Below are 19,870 nucleotides of genomic sequence, written 5' to 3'. Positions count from 1 at the left end.
TAAATTTTTATATATGGATGTTTTTGATGTTTTATGATGGCCCACACCTGTAACGCCTAACAAAGGTTTGGCAAAGTAAGAAGTAAAAATTAGATTTGGCAAATATTTTATAGCATCATTCCTTCTTTTTCAAGAACCTTTAGAAACAAATTAGTTAGTGGAGAGGAGGAAAAGGGATAGGAATGCTGGGCTTGGTCTTTTTTTTTGGGGGGGGGGGGAATGGGAAATTTTTGGGAAACTTAACAGGGCTTGTTGAAAATAACAAAAAATCTCATGTGAGCCCAAAATACGCACCCGTCTATTCATTCTACACGATTCTAGCCTTGCATCCTTTCAAGCTGGCCTCTGGTGATAATTTGACTGCATGGGGTATGACTTTAAAATACAGTCATTCCTATTGGAAAGATACAGAAGAAGATACTTGCTTCAGAAGGTGCACCAGACAAGTGGGATGACTCCTCTGGGCTGGGTAATTTTGCTTTCATCACTGAGTGGACTAACCTAGCATTTCCCAATGTTCCTGAACTACAGCTCCCATTATGTCTCAGCATTGGCCTTGTATTAAGAGTTCAACAACATTCAGAGGAACACAGCCCCCGCCCCTGTCCCTGTTATAAGTAAAGCATTTCCAGTTGTGAAGCTGAAGTATGTGTGTCCAGTTTTAATTCCGAACAAAAAAGTATTCCTTGCTTATCAGAAGTCTGGAAAACAGTGCGCTGCGACAACACAATATGTGTCAAGTCAATATGCTTCATTTTGTTGACAAGTCGTCTTCAAATTAAAAAAAGGTGGCAGAAGTGTACACATAGGTATGTATTGCATTACAAAGAAACCAGTGACAGATCATTAGTTTCTCTAATTTTAAACAGATTTTATTTCATAAGTCATGAAGAGTATTTATCCATTGGTGCTTCGGCTGTTATCATCACAGCTGCTTCTGGCATTTATTTGCGGGTGCCAAACCAAACATCCATCTCTCAATCTACAAAGGTTTCTCATTTGGCTGGTGGCATATTTCTGACACTTCCATGGTTTCATTTTCTCTGGATTTGGCAGTAAAGGCTCATTGAAAACACCAGACCAAGAACCTGGAAAAGAAAGATGTTTATGGTATTATTTGGCAGCTTCAGAATATCCCCCACATACAGGCAAATGCACAGCAAGAACATTTTGTTTGCAAATTTCTTGGATTTACATAGAGATGAAATGTGCTATGCTGAAGACCATTTCCAAAGTAATTTTTAGAAGTATGACTCGAGAATAGTGGGATTTTAATTAAACCCATATATACCACACTATGGGAAACTTAAATTTATTCTGAAAGATGGATTGCTTTAATGGGTGAAGACATTGCCTTCTATGGAATTTCTACTGCTGTTTTCTGCTGTAACGTAGGGAGGGAATCAAATCTCATAGTAGCTAATAAAGGTTTTTCATACTACTTCTCTCTCAGAGAGAACCGTCCCAGAATGAAGCCCTTCGGTTCATCAGAAATGAATCACAATGTTATTCTAATGACTTGCTTAATAGTGACTTTGCCGTAGAGGAAAGCTCTCACACTGAGGCAGGATGGGGGCACTCAATTTTAGCAGATCACCCCCTTACCTAACGCATCCCTCTTCACCATTCTCTGTACCATTCCAGGGGGTCCCCTTACTTCTTATGAAAGCCATTCAGCAAATACAAATCTACAAAACAGACTTTTTAAAAAAATGAAACATGCTATTTCCCTTTAAGACACACACTTTCAGGTTCAGCACGGATATGGATAAAGGGTCATCTCAGGATCAGTTTTAATTAGAAACCTGTAATTCTTTTCAAACCTAGCTAGTAAGAAAAAGGCTGCATGTCTGACTCCTCTAGTAGCGAAGCAAATGGGCAGCCGTGTAATTCCTCACCTCCCAGCCCACATATTTCCCACATCATTAATTACCACACAATTATCACAGGATTTGTCATCAGCTCATTTTGTTAAACATTTGTTATTCCTTTTTATTAACGGCCGTTTATATTATTACATTTCATGGCTCCTTCCAGCTTCAGATGAAATTTAGTAGCAGTGGTTTGAGTGACAATACAGCTGATTTGCAGCAGTGTTTGGATACTGACAAAGGGGGAATTGGCCATGGGCTCACAACATGCACAGGACCACATCTAGGCTAAGGGTGGATACTGCTGGGCACCATGCATTGCATAGTGGCCAGATTAAACCGCTCTGTGTGGCTCCATGAGACAGCAAGGTCACTCTTCCAAAAGAAGACCATCTGTTGTGGCCGCTGACGCTGGTGGAATTCACAGATCAAGGGCCACCAATTCGCGCCAGTCAGGAATGGCAAAAATACTAACTGATGCAGAAATGTGGTAAACTGTGTTTAAGGTGGGCAGGAAATACTAAGTGGGAGAAACTGAAATCAACAGATTGGTTCATCTCTAGCTGAGACAAACTGTTCTTTGGTTCCTTTTCTCCCAGATGAGTCTTCTTCAGGTCAAAGGTTGGAAGTGGAGTCAGCATGCACCAAGATGCCTCTCCTCATTTTAAACCCACACACATTTACACAAATGCCATTCTAGGGCTTCTTAGTCAGCCTAAGGTACTGCACAAAAGTGGGACATTTCCCCAGAGCTCCTTGGAGAAAGAGTGCGATAGAAAGAGCAAGAATAGCTGTAGATATACCTCAATGAATGCCAGCCCAAATGCTATCCCCATAACGATGACCATGTTATTCTTGAAGAACTCCATTATTACTTCTCTGCAAGGCTGAAAGATAAAAGAGACAAAAATTAATGCAAGTAAAATGTTCACTAGTAATTCATAGGTTTCTAACATGAACACTTAAAGGGAATGAACTAAACTAGTGGAATCTCCCATGTTGTGCCAAATATAAGCCATTTGGGGCTTGGCACCAGAAAGGCAAAACAGCGCACAACAAGTATCTATTGTCTTAAAACATATATGCAAGTTTAATCTTAATTGAATGGTTAATATGCAAAACAAGCTACCCCTATGCACATTCACCAGGCCTCATGGAGAAAGTGAACATAATCCTTCCAGGAAGAGGGAACTATATATACACAATTTCCAACAGGCCTTGAGGAATATGCATCTCTCATGTGAATTTTCAGCATTCTCTGGCTATTATATGTACATAATCTCCAAGCAGGTGTTGGGAATGCATATGTGTTGATGGAGGTGACTCAGCTAGGTTCCTCTTTCCTCCTTTTTGAAGCTGGCAGTGCCAGGGGGGACGGGACGCAGAGAGGCCTGCTGCTCTTCTCTATGAAACTCATGCTATCATACCCTCCAATATCCCATTGATCAAAATCAGGACACTTGTTTTTTGGTCCCAAACTCTCATGGGAGCCAGCTGATATGCAGAAGAGTGTGAGACCACAAAAAAGCATCTTTTGGTCCAGCGTTCTGGCATGACCCAGCTGACTCACGTCAGAGCACCGGACCGAAAAATGGGACATTCCAGGATCCAATCAGAAGCCAGGATGGCTTCTGTAACTGTGATGTCCCACTCAAATCAGGATAATTGAGGAGTATGGAACCAATATCTGTTCAAGTTAATGCAGTGAAACTTCATACAAAGCCCATACAAACACACATATATGTTCATGTGTGTGTAAATAGACCATACATCACAGAAATGCCAGAAGTCTTCGGTGACCTTCATTCCAAGGAAAGTACCCGAGTTTATAACTGTGATATTGGAGTTCTCAACATTCAGAAAATGGAGGTATTGGGAATCCCATCAATGAAGAAATGCAGGATACAAGCAAAATGCAACGAACACATCACATTTGTTGAAAACTGTCCATAGTGACAATGAATGTGAAGGCATGTACAACTTAGAATTTTAAATAGTTTGTGGCATTTTCATTCTCATTTTTTTTGCGGAATTTGTTCATCTTCTCAGCCCTCCATTAACACATCAGGTTCTGGATAGCACGCTGTGTGCTATAGTACAGGGGAGATGCTACAGTAATGTATGTTTCTATTTAATTCTGGAATGCAATACATGACTTGTTGTAATGCATAATACAGCAGCAATGATTAGGAGGAGAACTCCAAATGCGCACGCCAGAAGCAACCCATTCCAAGGTAGACAGAACACAATGTGCAATGCGCATACATTTTCTGGTGGGGCCATTACTCTTCTTCAGATATGTCACATGGCCTCTAACTAGTTCAATAAATAGGACTGCAAGAAAAGCAACAGAAACATGAGTTTCCACATTTCGAGGTAAGAGGTGACAAGTGTTTGAGGCAAGTAATAGAGCAACCCTTTAAAGGTAAAGGTAAAGGTACCCCTGCCCGTACGGGCCAGTCTTGACAGACTCTGGGGTTGTGCGCCCATCTCACTTAAGAGGCCAGGGGCCAGCGCTGTCCGGAGACACTTCCGGGTCACGTGGCCAGTGTGACATCGCTGCTCTGGCCAGAGCCAGAGCCAGAGCCAGAGCCAGAGCCAGAGCCGCACACGGAAACGCCGTTTACCTTCCCGCTGGTAAGCGGTCCCTATTTATCTACTTGCACCCGGAGGTGCTTTCAAACTGCTAGGTTGGCAGGCGCTGGGACCGAGCAGCGGGAGCGCACCCCGCCGCAGGGATTCGAACCGCCGACCTTTCGATCGGCAAGCCCTAGGCGCTGAGGCTTTAACCCACAGCGCCACCTGCGTCCGAGCAACCCTTTACCAATATGTAATTTGCCATGTCGCCATGAATATTCAAGCAGTCCAAACAACAATAACCCTCAAAGGAAAATTATGAAACACGTTTTCATTCTTCTTACCGTTGTATACTTATTTCCTTTGCAAACTGATGTCCCTATGTCTTTAGTGTCACATTGACAGCCATTATATGTGGACTGTGCCTTTCCCCAGTCACTCTCTCCCTTAAGCAAACCACAGCATTTGTTCTATAGGAGAGGAAAAAATAAAGACAATGAGAGTTCCCAACTAGGATAAATAAATTATTATTATTATTATTATTATTATTATTATTATTATTATTATTACCCCTCCCATCTGGCTGGGTTTTCCCAGCCACTCTGGGCAGCTTCCAACAGAATATTAAAATACAATAGTCTATTAAACATTAAAAGCTTCCCTAAGCAGGGCTGCCTTCAGATGTCTTCTAAAAGTCTGGTAGTTGTTTTTCTCTTTGACATCTGGCGGGAGGGCGTTCCACAGGGCGGGTGCCACTGCCGATAAATGGCATGTGTCAAGATCTCAGAGAACTATTTTAAAAAAACAAACCATGTGACTAAACTTGCATATAGGGGAAAAAAGGAGAAACAGTAATAATGGTACCACATTGAATGGCTCTTCTTCTTGCTGTTGCAGTTAAATTATACTCACCAAAAATCAGTGGGAAGCAGGGAGGACTAAGTGCAACAAAAAAACAGAAATTCTCAAGAAACTTTCTCAGAATACCTACTATCCTTTTATAAGATATGTGTGATCCAGAGAAATCACATTTTTCTTTCAGTTATCAAAACTAAAGCAGATTTCTTTTAGAATTTTGGTCCCATTTTATCCAAATGTCAACTTTTCATGAGGAGAGAAAGGTTTTGACTTTGAACTTTATTTTTAAAAAATCAGCTGGTGCCACTCTTTACAAGAATCAAGGCTCACAGCTGTTGTAGTCAATTTAATGGGGTGTTTATGTAGGGATGGGTGAATCTGCCAATTTAATCTTCTGTCATTTTCTAATTTTTCCAGGCTTTAGCTCAGTTCATCACATGTTCAAACAAACTTTTTTTTAAAAGTCCTCATGAAAATTCATCAGCCTTTCAGTGCAACACAGCGAAGTTTGCGATAAAAATTCTCAGCTTAGGAAAACCCAAGAGTCCTGCCTTGCTCCCTGAGTTTATATCTGTGATGTGCATAATAATGCTTTAATCGTGTTTGTTTTAATATGTTTCTGAGACCTGTCTGCTTTTTCTATGTTTGTTTGTTTGTTTGTTTTTGGCTCTAACCTGTATTTAGTTTGTCAATAAAATCTAATGCATGCAACTATACACATTTGCAAAACATTTTTTTCCTAACATTATGTGCTTTTGTTTGTTTTCTTCTACTTATATATGAATTTTCATGCACACCTTCCCACAGTATATGTAGCTTGTATACATTTTTTGGCTGTACAACTGTATGACAAAATTTGGAGAACCGTGAATTTTGCATGAAAGGTGTGCTTTTGTTTGGGTATTGTTTGGGGAAGTGCAAATTAGGCTTAAGCAAATTTCTCTCCCCAACTATATTTTTTATACACTATGGGTCGTATCTAGCAGAGACCTCCACCTGTGCAACAGAACTTCCTCTCACTCTTTTCTCTGCATGCACCTCTCCAAAAACTGAACCATAGAATCATATAATTGTAGAGTTGAAAGTGACCCCGAGGGTAATCTAGTTCAAATCCCTGTAATGCAGGAATCTCAACTAGATTACACATGACAAGTTGCCATCCAACCTCTGCTTTAAAATCTGGAGGATTAGGGAAACTCCTGCAGTATTTGGGAGGGCACATAGGGAGAGAAGTGGAAAAGGAAATATCATTGTTCAGGCAGAAGTCCTTGCACTAAGGAGATGACTTTCCTAGATGCAGCCCTATTTCTAGGGAATGTCTGAAGGCAGCTCCTTATAATTTCATACACTGGTGACTGATTAAGAAGTAGAGGGCAACTAAGAAGTAATCATTTCTTTTCAACCCCAGCGTAGCTACTGCTTTAGGAATACAACCCTTATTACTAGATTAAGATGGCTTATTCCCAACATTTCCATATTGGTTTGACATTGGCTTACTATCCTTCCTTGTTTTGAAGCCATTGACCATAGTTTCCTAGTTCAGATGAAAAGGGAAACTAATTAACGGAAGGCTTCCGAGTGATTTACTTGTTTGTGCCAAGAGAAGAGAGAAGGGGCTGTGTGTGCACCCTGAAGTCTCGCTGATATCTTGGCTTATTAAACCAAGATATTATCATCCAAACGTGGCCATTAGGAAATACCATTATGAAATAATACCATTGCCATTTTCTTTGAAGTAGAAGGGATACCAGCCAGCAGTGGAGGAAACCGTTTAACTAAACGAGGTTAAGAGTCTGCATTCTGTAACTCTACATTCTTCCATTCTAGTCCCCCCTCTTTCATAGTTTTGTTCAGTAGAAAGTTGGTTCCTTCAGCAGAAAGCAAAACTGAGATATTTCAGGCACCACATAAACAAGAAGAGGAACAGTCATCCCGGCATAAGCTGAAACAGATGCTTGCCATAAGTTCTTACAAAGACACTGTGATAGTTTCAAAGCCTATGTATTTGCTGCATTCAGTTCTCTAATTTGAGAAACCCAGGTCTCTCTTATGATAGTCACCTTGAAGCACTTTGGCCACGAGGAGCAATTGGTGTCTCCTGGCCACTTACCTCTTGAGCCAGTCACTCAGTAGAAGCCCCTCTCTTACCCACCTCCCAACTTTGAACTGGCCTTGGGTGAGAGTAAGAATGAGTGAGATTTCTAAAAGCCTAGACACACTTAGGTTTATTGAACATTTATCCTAATTCATTTGCACAAAGTTTGTGAACAGGAGATACAAGGTTGGCTGTTTATCAAGCATTCCTTCTGATTTGTTTGCAGGGAGGTTATACGCACAACAAATCTATCCACTGCCTTTCCCCCATCACTTTGATTACCACAAAAAGTCTGATTAATTTACTTATTTAGGAAGCAGGCTTCTTGTGCTCCAAATCCACTTTAATTTTACAATCTGAATGAGCTGACACATGACTGATTCCCACCTACAAAATAGCCAGAGTCTGAAAGTGATCTGACTTAATGTATGAAACTGGTCCAGGTTTCAGATCCAAGGCTTGTAACAAACATAGATTTAACCATTAAACAGCTTGGTTCCCCAAGAATTAAGGGTCTAGACATATCTTGAGTCCAAGCACCAATGAGTAAGAATTTCACCTTTTAGCATTTTTTAAAAAATGTTAATATCATGTTTGTTTTTATTTTTGTCTTTAAAGTTTAAATATATAACATCGCAATGAATTAAAAATAGCTTATGAGTGCATTTACACTTATTGGGTTAGATTTATCGGGTGGGTTTACTTGTATTCCGAAATAAGTTAATATGACTATTGTCACAACCAACCAACCTTTTTCAATCTATTCACAAAGAGCAGAAGTTGTGTTCTTTTTCCAATTTCTTGCTATCACTATTCTTGTAACAGTTTTTTAAAAAACAACCCCTCATTTGCCTTTATCTCAAATAAATCAGTAATATCATTTACCGCTTGCTCAAATTTGTGAAAACCGGCCTGGAAGTCTTGATTCTTGCCTGTAGTATCCTGCAACATTTGAACCTCCTCGGTTAAGGTCTTGTTAACAACTTCTTCGACCTAGAAAAAGGAACACAATATCAATCAGCATGTTTGATATACTTTCTTCGAAACAATTAAGCATGACTAAAAAAATGTGGTACCTTAGATTTATACACTCCTCCCAAAATACCAGCTACGATTTGAAGAAGCAGGATTATTAGTAGTCCAATGAAAAACTGTTGAGGGGAGAAACAAAAAAGAGAACAATTAATTATCTAAAAGCAGGGTAAAGGACCCCTGACAGTTAAGTCCAGTCGCGAATGACTCTGGGGTTGCGGCACTCATCTTGCTTTACTGGCCGAGGGAACCGACGTTTGTCCGCAGACAGTTTTCCCGGGTCATGTCAGGGTAAAGTAGATTTCTGGTAATCTGGCCATTGTATGACATATTTTGAAGTGAGGTGCAAATGTAATTATATATATATATATATATATATATATATATATATATATATATATATATATATAGTTGCTTGTAGGCTCCATTTTATAGTTGGCTAAGCTATTCCAAATTTTGTCATTGTTCCTTTTGCAGTTCTCCTCTTCCTAGAATATATATATATATATATATATATATATATATATATATATATATATATAGTTTTTATGATGTTGGTATATTTGGTGACTGATCAATGCATTTATTGATTTGGTTCAAGCATATTTACTGTTGTCAGTCATTTGTGGGGGGGGGGGGGTGAGCAAGTGAGATACAAGCCTTTAACATAAATAAAATGGCACATAGATCTTGGTCTACCATTCTGAGTGTTATCATGATGCACCCTCCAGAATAAACACCACTGCTGATTCCATACTTGTCACCAGACTTGTCCTACTATACCTGTACCTAGCACTGTTCATGTGTTCAAATGTGTAGAAATGAAAGCATTAAGAGAAGACTGATGGTACTACATGTTGACTCCAGTCATCATTCATTTGCACAGCACCTGCATGCATAGGCTCCCATATGTGGAATCCATACTCTAGAAAAATGGAAGGTATGGCCTGACACCGATTGATGGATGGTTTGAGTTTACTTATATGTCGCTTTCCCCCATAATGATCTGTGCCCAAAGCTGCTTTCAGGAAACATTCAAAAACATCCAAATACAGAAAAATGGAAAGACACATGAAAGGAACACAGAACATGTCAGTAAATTCAGAAGTGTCAAAAAGCAATAAAATAAAATAAATGCCAAACAGAATAAATTCAGTACAGTGGTACCTCAGGTTACAGACGCTTCAGGTTACAGATGCTTCAGGTTACAGACTTTACCTCAGGATGAGAACAGAAATCGTGCAGCAGCAGCGGGAGGCCCCATTAGCTAAAGTGGTACCTCAGGTTAAGAACAGTTTCAGGTTAAGAACGGACCTCCAGAACAAATTAAGTTCTTAACCTGAGGTACCACTGTATTACCTCTACTGTAACCAACCACCTGTCTCCTGGATCCTTGCCCATCCTGGCTAATAAAAGCAAGCCGGGAAGGGCTGGGCGATGGGCTCTGCGGGGTGGTGAATGCTTCCCTCTGTGAGGGAACATTCCCAGATCCGCTGAAAGAGGCGGTCATTAAACCGCTTCTTAAAAAAACATCTTTAGACCCGGCCAGTATGGCCAACTATCGCCCAGTCTCAAATCTTCCTTTCTTGGGCAAGGTGATTGAGCGCGTGGTTGCTGAACAACTCCAGGCACGCCTGGAGGATGCGGACCATTTGGATCCCTTCCAATCGGGATTCAGGCCTCATCATGGGACTGAAACTGCCTTGGTCGCGCTGGTTGATGACCTCCGGCGAGCTAGGGACAAAGGTGAGAGTTGTTTCCTAGTTCTGCTGGATCTCTCAGCGGCCTTTGATACAATCGACCATAACATCCTTCTGGACCGTCTAGAGGGGCTGGGAGCTGGGGGCACTGTTATACAGTGGTTTCGCTCCTTCCTCCTGGGCCGTGTTCAGAAAGTGGTGGTGGGGGATGAGTGTTCAGACCCCTGGGCCCTCACTTGTGGGGTGCCTCAAGGTTCCGTCCTCTCCCCCATGCTTTTTAACATCTATATGAAGCCGCTGGGAGAGATCATCAGGGGGTTTGGACTGGGTGTTCATCAATATGCAGATGATACCCAGCTCTACCTCTCTTTCAAATCAGAACCAGTGAAGGCGGTGAAGGTCCTGTGTGAGTGCCTGGAGGCGGTTGGAGGATGGATGGCGGCTAATGGATTGAGGTTGAATCCTGACAAGACAGAAGTACTGTTTTTGGGGGACAGGGGGCGGGCTGGTGTGGAGGACTCCCTGGTCCTGAATGGGGTAACTGTGCCCCTGAAGGACCAGGTGCGCAGCCTGGGAGTCATTTTGGACTCACAGCTGTCCATGGAGGCGCAGGTCAATTCTGTATCCAGGGCAGCTGTCTACCAACTCCACCTGGTACGCAGGCTGAGACCCTACCTGCCTGCGGACTGTCTCGCCAGAGTGGTGCATGCTCTAGTTATCTCCCGCTTGGACTACTGCAATGCGCTCTACGTGGGGCTACCTTTGAAGGTGACTCGGAAACTACAACTAATCCAGAATGCGGCAGCTAGACTGGTGACTGGGGGCGGCCGCCGAGACCACATAACACCGGTCTTGAAAGACCTACATTGGCTCCCAGTACGTTTCCGAGCACAATTCAAAGTGCTGGTGTTGACCTTTAAAGCCCTAAACGGCCTCGGCCCAGTATACCTGAAGGAGCGTCTCCACCTCCATCGTTCTGCCCGGACGCTGAGGTCCAGTGCCGAGGGCCTTCTGGCGGTTCCCTCATTGCGAGAAGCAAAGCTACAGGGAACCAGGCAGAGGGCCTTCTCGGTCGTGGCGCCTGCCCTGTGGAACGCCCTCCCATCAGATGTCAAAGCAATAAATAACTACCTGACATTCAGAAGACATCTTAAGGCAGCCCTGTTCAGGGAAGTTTTTAATCTGTGATATTTTAGTGTATTTTTGGTTTTTATGGAAGCCACCCAGAGTGGCTGGGGAGACCCAGCCAGATGGGCGGGGTACAAATAATAAATTATTATTATTATTATTACAAAACAACAACAACAGCAGCAGCAGCAGCAGCAGCAGCAGCAACAGCAACAACAATAACAACCCACCTAGGCTTAAGTACATAAATACTTAAGCAAAACAAAAGTTAACCAACCAAGTTTCTGGTATTGGTCTTGCTGCACTCCAAGGGGTCTGACTTGAGTTCAGTTCAGAAGGGAGGGATAGATGACATGCAACTGGCTCCCATAGTTTTACTCCAGAAGAGGCTGACAACAGGCTATGTATGCTTTCAAGTTGTATATGCTCTGGCTGTGTCCAAACTGGGCCCTTGAAAGTGTGGTAATCAGGAGTGGTGGAGTCATTGGGTGTGACCCCAATTCATCGCCTCTGTGTAAACACTTCTAAACAGGGATTCAGAAATGTAAAAACTTCCCAGCCTTTTATTGATTCAAGAGGCACTCTTTATACATTATCCCTAATATAATAGCTTGTGAATTATGCATGCTAAACTATATATTTTTATTGTATTGTGTATATTTGTTCATTTAGATGGTACGTCTCTTGGGGTATAATTTCATGTTTTAATTGTATAGAGTCATGTGTGCTAATGGTGCTATATAAATAAATGATGATAATAATTCAATTAATAACAATAATAATCCGAGTCAAATTCCTTAGTGTATCCTTCTGTCTCATGTTTCCTTCATAGTCCACAGCTGCAAAGAAGGGAATTCTTGCCTGTCGCTTTGGAACTTTTTAGAAACACTAAATCATTTCAATGAATATACAGTGGTACCTTGGTTTTTTAACATCTCCGTTGACGAACGTTTCGGAACTCAAACGCCGAAAACCTGGAAGGAAATGCTTCCGTTTTTGAACATGCCTCAGGGGTCAAATGGCTTCCGCTGAGGTACCACTAAGTTTTTCTCAAATTTCTCTGTAAACTTGCAGGCCGCCCTTTGCACCTCAGTTTTTGAACATTTTGGAAGTCCAGGACAGATTACGTTCGAAAACCGAGGTTCCACTGTAGAATGCTCCAAATCACAGACAAAGAAAGGAGACAAGAAGTGAGCACATCAGTGTAAACATTGGTGTGGAGAGGCTAGTGTTGAAGTTCCCGTTATTGAATCTCTTACCAGGAGGAGCATGCATTGGCTTTCTTTCATGGCACCACAGCAGCCGAGGAAACCCATCACCATGATGATAGCACCCACAGCAATGAGGAGGTCAATCCCGGCAAACATGCCACTGCCTTTGTTGAATGACTGTGGAGACAGAAGCAAATATGGTAAACTGAGAAAGGACATTCTTCTTCAAAAGCAATGTGAAAGGTAATCAACAACTCTTTCCTCTAGTCTACTGTGGATGGGATCATTGGGAAAAGGCATTTGCACCAGTGCAATTTCATGAGTTGAGCCACAGCATATCTCTTACACCCAAATACCCAAAGGGCACTGCAGTATTGTTGCAATTTAGGGCAGAGCAACTGGTTTAAACCACAGAGCCTAGGACTTGCCGATCAGAAGGTCGGCGGTTTGAATCCCCGTGACGGGGTGAGCTCCCATTGTCCGGTCCCAGCTTCTGCCAACCTAGCAGTTCGAAAGCACATCAAAGTGCAAGTAGATAAATAGGTACCGCTCCAGCGGGAAGGTAAACGGCATTTCCGTGCGCTGCTTTGGTTTGCCAGAAGTGGCTTAGTCATGCTTGCCACGTGACCCAGAAGCTGCCTGTGGACAAACGCTGGCTCCCTTGGCCAATAAAGTGAGATAAGCGCCGCAACCCAGAGTCGGTCCCGACTGGACCTAATGGTCAGGGGTCCCTTTACCTTTTTTAACTGCTACAATGCACTGTTTTGCGTTGCTCAGGTATAAGTGGAGAAGGGGCACAAAGCAGCACAGGGGGCGTGGAAACATTTTGCACAGCCCTATCGGCTTCAAGGGTCTGTTCATATGGCATATCCCTCGATATGTACACATGGCTAATGGGGAATAGGAAGGTGCTTGCTCATTGCATGCCTGACTTCCATACATTCCGTGGCAGGTTGAACAGAACCTATGAATGTACATGTGTGTGTGTGTGTGTGGGATTGTAGACTCTGCCTTTTGCTGGGTCTCCCACTGCACGAAGTATGCCTGGATGCAAATGTGGGGCTTTTCTTGATCTGGAAGCTGAAGTTAGTGAAGATTCCTGCAGCCCAATTGCTGACAGGAGTGAGACCCTGTCAGCATACGACACCCCTGGTCAGAGGCCTGCACTGGTTGCCCATTTGCTACCAGGTCACATTCAAATTATTACTATCAGTTTATAAAATCCTTAACAACTTGGGACCAGTTTACCTGCGAGGTCACCTTGCTCTGTATATGCCCACTTGACAGCTTCAATTCGTGGAATGGGGACTGTTACAGAGACCACATAATACTCGTTCTGCTTTTGTAAGAAAATAATTTTTTAGTGCAGCAGAGCCCACACATTGGAACTCCCTGCCCATTGATATCACTGTATTTTTTCTGGCAGATGCTAAAAACATTTTTATTTAGACAACATATGCCTACCTAGATATCTCAATGTGTGTTTTAATCTATTTTTAGCTCATCGTTGATTTTAATTATTTGGGAATGCTTTTAAAAAAGCTGCTTTCAGTGACAATATTATTGTTTTATTATTCTTTTTGGAAACAGCTTTGAGATTATTATTATTATTTTTTACAATCCAGCAGCATAGAAATGTTCTGATGTAAATAAATATAGGGATAACTGTGCAGATTTGGGGCACCTCCAAATATCCTTTTTTTATTGCACACGGTGATTTGTGCTCATGATGGTGTCACTGTAGTTGCAACTCTACTTCCAGGATTGTCTCTCCAGTCACTTCAGTTAGTGGAGGCACCCAAAGAAAGGTTTCAGATTATGGTGTTGGAGGATGTGCAGGTTTTTAGAGGAGAAGATGACTGCATTGACTCCAGCAGCAGGCCAGTCATAGCCCTGTTTAGGGAAGTTTTTAATGTTTTATGTTTTATCGTGTTTTTTAATATTCTGTTGGGAGCTGCCCAGAGTGGCTGGGGAAACCCAGCCCGATGGGTGGGGTATAAATAATAAATTTATTATTATTATTATTATTATTATTATTATTATTATTATTATTATTATTGGATTTGGCTTAAAATGTATATGTATATTACTTAAAATGTAGCATGCATTCATATACTCATCTACATTCCTTATATTATGTTTAAAGTGGAAATCAGGTGTCTTGTCCTTGATCACATAAATAAAATGTCTTCAGCACACCTCTTTTTCTCTCTCTCTTCAAAAGAGCATTCAAATTAATACAACTCGAGTGCATCTCTGGATTATTCAAGATTTTAAACCTGCAATCCTATGCACAGTTGTTTGAGAGTAAATCCCAATGAACATAGTGGTACTACTTACATCCCTACCTCCCACCCCCAAAAAATCAATTGAATGATGTTTTTCATTATGTTTCTAAGAATGAAATATATTTTTGAAGCAGTGGGTAGCTGAGATAAGGCTCACACTTTAAATGAAGGAGGTTTCTCTTCACAGGAGCCCAACACATGGGACCAAGCTTTCTTCTTTCTCAAATGTGTCTTGAATCAAAAGGAGGTCAAGGCAAATTATGGATTTCTAAAATTATATTTCTAAAATTTAAAAAATGATAATTAAAAAAACCCCATTATTTCTTGGAAAGCACAAGACTGGATGCCCAGACCATTTTGGGATCAACAATGCACAGAGAAATAATATAGAAAAATAAGGATAAATAATATGGTGAAAAACAAACTTACTTCTTGAGCATCTTTGTTCACACGCATGTAAATAGAGGCTGCCAGAATAGCACATCCACACATCTGTTTATGGAAAGACATTGATCAGCAGTGTAAACAGAATTTAAAACAATCACTTTTCAGCAGATGCCTGCTTGCAAATTCAGTACATACAATCACATGGAGTAGATATAATAATATCATGTGTTCCAGCTCTCCAGTCTCTGTTTGCCAGGAACTGTCCCTGGCTGGTGTTTTGCTCCTAATTTTTCTTTAGAGAAGAGGAGGAGGAGGAGGAGGAGGAGTTTGGATTTGATATCCCACTTTATCACTACCCGAAGGAGTCTCAAAGCAGCTAACATTCTCCTTTCCCTTCCTCCCCCACAACAAACACTCTGTGAGGTGAGTAGGGCTGAGAGACTTCAGAGAAGTGTGACTAGCCCAAGGTCACCCAGCAGCTGCATGTGGAGGAGCAGGGAAGCGAACCCGATTCACCAGATTACGAGTCCACCGCTCTTAACCACTACACCACACTGGCTCCTTAGAGGGTGATTTGGTCAAAAATCTGACCACGAGGACCATGAACATACAGAGAGTCAAGTTTCCCAGGTTTCAGTCCTCTCCCAGGTGTCCAGGTAACACCTTCCTCTGGGCTTAGAGCACATGCATAGATGCAACCAGGGTGATGGGGTAGGACCTAATGGGCCCTCTCCCAACAGCAGTGTTACTGTCGCTTACCGTGATGGTCTGGTATGGGGCAGGACACCAGAGAGGTGCAGAACTAGTGCTCCCAAAGTTTGCCCACAGTCCCAAATTTGCACCATCCCAGTAAGTGGCAGCAACACTGCTGTTGGGAGGCCACTGCCACCCAACCACATGGCCACTCCACTGTGCCACCCATCAGCACACTGCTTCTCTTCCATCTCACAGTCACTCCCCACCATTAACTATTTATTTACATGCAGCAGGTGGAGAAAAACACTCAGCTATGTGTGGCATGGGTTCCAGCACTGATCCTTGACATCTCTGTTTAGCACTCAGGACTTCCCCTGAGTACACAGCCCTATCCAGCCCTGATCCATGTTGTCCTCAAGTACTTTCATCTGGCTAGAATAGGATTCTGAAGTGTCCAATGCCTCTTGCATTGTGTGTATATGTGTGGAAACCTCTGGCTTTTGTGTGGCTAGAATGCAGCCTAGAATACACAGGTACAAGTCATAGCTGTTGCTCCACCCACTTTTACAGAGGGGCTGCACAAAATCTTGGTGTGCAGATATGGCTTAAAGACTGCAGGTTGTGTGTGTGTGTGTGTGTGTGTGTGTGTGTGTGTGTGATTGAGTGAGTGAGAGAGTGAGTGAGAGATCATATGGTAGATAAATTCTGTACTTCTAGAGGTATCCTCATGCTTTGACAACTTACAATATGCAGGCAGCTCAAGGGCAGATTTCCACAAGCAGGACTGGATCATTAACTGTGCTTAAGTGCAGACTAACCAGATGCCTCAGTTTGTGCAGTTGTTTGAATGGCTGATCAACAGATACCTTTCATCAGGTTCTATTAAAATTATCTGCAGCTGAGAACACAGTGGCTGTTGCCTTATCACATAGTGGAAAGGATGTGGCTGTCTTTATTTAAAATATTGCTAACCTGCCCATCAGCATAACAGAGTTCAAGATGGATTAGAAGCATAAGGTGTGCATGGACCTCTTGCTGTCTGTCTGTCTGTCTGTCTGTCTGTCTCTCTCTCTCTCTCTCTCTCTCTCTGTGTGTGTGTGTGTGTGTCTATATTAGTCCCTCTGAATGATTCAAAGCTGGCTCCAGATTTTGGTGGGTCCTGGCCAAGTGATCTGTAGTAGGCCCCGTACCCACCACACATACAGGGGCCTAAACACACAACTTGCCTAAGCCTCTGGTTCTTGTGGGCAGCAGAAGCAAGAGGCTAGTGCTGCAGGATGATGGGATGGCATGTATCTAGAAAAAGTGGAACCAACAAAGCTGAACGGAAAATGCAAGCTACATTCTTTTGTCCCCCAGTCAAGCTTTTCTTTTATTTACTATTCATAGAGAAGCTAGGTGCTATGGCTTGAACTTGGGACCTTCTGCATGCAAAGCTACAGTTCTTCTCCACAACCGTAAGTGGGGAAACAATGAGTGTGAAGAAAATAGATATAAGTTTCTGCTGGAAGGCAAGAAGTACGATGAACAAACATTGCATATACTAGAAAGCAGGTCTGTATGACAATCACTAGGGGGGATGCATCCTGTTTCGCCTTGCCCTGCCGCCGCCACATCCCTTGCCTAGGTTGTGTGGTGGCAATATGAAGCAGTGGGGCACCCGTGGGGGTGTTGCCTGAGGCGGCTGGTTCACCCTGCCTCATGGGTGGGACGGCACTGAGAATCAGTAGAGTTCATAGATTTAAAAGGATGAATTTTGGAAATGTTATAGATGGAAAGCCAGTAGGCCATGACTAAAACAGAGATATAAGCAGGCAGAGAGAGAGAGAGAGTAGGAGAAGGATGAAGGATTCTGTGCGTTGAAAGCGAGGGCTTAGGCCAAAATAAAATAAAACATTATAGTTTCAATCTGAGGAGGAAGTTACATGATGAATGTTTTAGACATAGGAATATCTCTAAATGATTTTTGTGACTGGGTACATATTGCAATATGTCTTGCTAAGAATTTGGGAATGGGATTTACTCCCAAAAGTTCATACAAGTAACAGCTGTGACCTGAAGGGTTTCAGTTCACAAAGTCATCCAGGGATATCATGAATAAATGCATTTGCATTCTCTCACTGAAGTAACTTGAAAAGCATGAGGAAGTAATTGATTCTGAGGAAGACATTATGGGTTTTTCCAGTATGCACCAGTCATAGCTGTCAACTTTTCCCTTTTCTTGAGAGGAATTCTATTTGGAATAAGGGGATTTCTCTTAAAAAAGGGAAAATGTTGACAGCTATGGCACCAGTCAATAGACCATGGGCGTTGCCAAAGGGGCAATTGCCCCCTCAATCAATAAAAATACTTAACCACCTGAGGTTCTGCCCTCCCCTAACATAAAGCCTGCCCACCCCCCATATAAATCCTGGCTATGCCCATGCAATAGACATACAAAATACTGAAGTTTCAACTCTGTGCCTTTCCATTCCCAAGCCACTATTACAATTAGTCCTAATTTTGGTCAAGATCTTCAGAAATCTGAGCACTAATCATCTAGAAATATCAGGAGAGATAGAAGTTTCACGCTCCTTTGGGTTGGTGGCAGATGGCTGACTGCATGCAGGTACCCAGTTGGTGGTCAGTGTATTATTAGCAACATTAAAACAATGCCTTTCTTTCCCCAACACCCTTTTAATGTGCTGTCTAACCCATGTGCTTCAGCTATACCAAACTACTGAAATATAAGTCATTTTGACCACATGAATTTAGGGGACATTAGAAAGGCCAGGGTTCTGAGCGTGCCCTTGGAATTTCACCCTACTCCCCACCCAATTGTGGTTTTTTTAAAGTTATGAATTGCCTTTCACGTGTATCTCAAGGTGATTTACAAACATAATTTTTTAAAAACAACAACAACACTCAACTAATTAATGAATTGCCTTTCACATGGGTCTCAATGCAATCTACTAACATACAATAGAAACATACAATAATAGTTTTTAAAGCACTGCCAAAGGATAGATTTAAAAACAATACAAAATGAACATCTCGCTTTACATCTCACTAGAAAATCATGTTGAAATGAAAGAGTCTCCAACTATTTCCAGATAGCAAGCACCTGTTAAAAATCAGCAATAATGCTGTTCTACAAATACCGTACCTCGTTATTGTTTAACTGCTGTTTCAGTATCCCTTGAATTCACTTTGTTTCGCATCACAATCATTTTGAACAATTCAGACTTACCCAGAACAAAAAGTTGAAGATGAACATAGAGTACTTCATGCAGCTGCTGACACCAGCCATTTTTATTTTTTTAAGAAAAATTCAGCAAGCTCAAGGGTGGTTATATAAAAGTAGCACTTCTTAGAAGAGTTCTCCCCGTGAAACTATTTCTGATCCTCACTCTTTGAGTAATCGGCTAGACCACTTCCTTACTTTTTGAAAGCAGAAAAGGAAGTTCTGAGGAGAAAAGAAGTTCAATTAGTCCAGCCGTGCATATCTTGTAGCTAAATATTAACCAGGCAATTTTAAAAAGCACCAGTCAGAGCTATCTCTAACGCCTGTGTGTGTGTGTGTTTTCGGTTTACAGCAGCAACATACATCACAGCTACGTATAGTCTTACTAGTCCAACGCCTGAAAAGTAAATGTACTTATTGAAGCTTGGTGAAGGTGGTGGTGGGAAAATCAGAGTGCAGAACTTTAAAGGGCTAGTGTGTTAAGACCAGTTTTGAAACATAAAAACTTAAAAGAACATGTAACAGTTTTAAGATTTTCCCTTTTACCCTCCTTTTGGCATAGAAGCCATATTTACTATTAGCTCGGTCTTTTAGAAATGGGATACATGAAAGACATCTATATGTAACAAGGGGAGAACTTGGAGGTGTTTGCAGAATACAACCCCCATGCTTTTCATTCCCATTTTATGGTTTCAACTCTCTCAAAGACTTTCTTTTTTCACACAAAGGTAGGAGTTGTTTCTGAATGAACACCAGGTTTTTGCTACGGCTGTTTATTTCCTATACAGTACCTCCAAAATTAAC

At 41.9% G+C, this 19,870-nt stretch overlaps 1 protein-coding gene across 1 annotated transcript; it reads right to left on the bottom strand.

Annotated features, from left to right (window-relative positions):
- Positions 1 to 846: 846 nt before the first annotated feature.
- Positions 847 to 19,283, bottom strand: TSPAN8 (tetraspanin 8). The gene is made up of 8 exons (XM_079993831.1): positions 19,073 to 19,283; positions 15,190 to 15,252; positions 12,521 to 12,649; positions 8,478 to 8,552; positions 8,287 to 8,394; positions 4,793 to 4,918; positions 2,675 to 2,758; positions 847 to 1,088 (listed from the first exon to the last, which is right to left on the bottom strand). Exons 1-8 carry the CDS (start codon positions 19,130 to 19,132, stop codon positions 1,035 to 1,037), a joined length of 699 nt encoding a protein of 232 aa, XP_079849957.1. The 5' UTR covers positions 19,133 to 19,283; the 3' UTR covers positions 847 to 1,034.
- Between the last annotated feature and the right edge of the window lie 587 nt (positions 19,284 to 19,870).

Source organism: Podarcis cretensis (genome assembly GCF_951804945.1).
Source record: "Podarcis cretensis genome assembly, chromosome: 10".
In the NCBI taxonomy this organism is placed as follows: Eukaryota; Metazoa; Chordata; class Lepidosauria; order Squamata; family Lacertidae; genus Podarcis; species Podarcis cretensis.
This window is presented reverse-complemented; position numbering and strand designations above follow the sequence as displayed.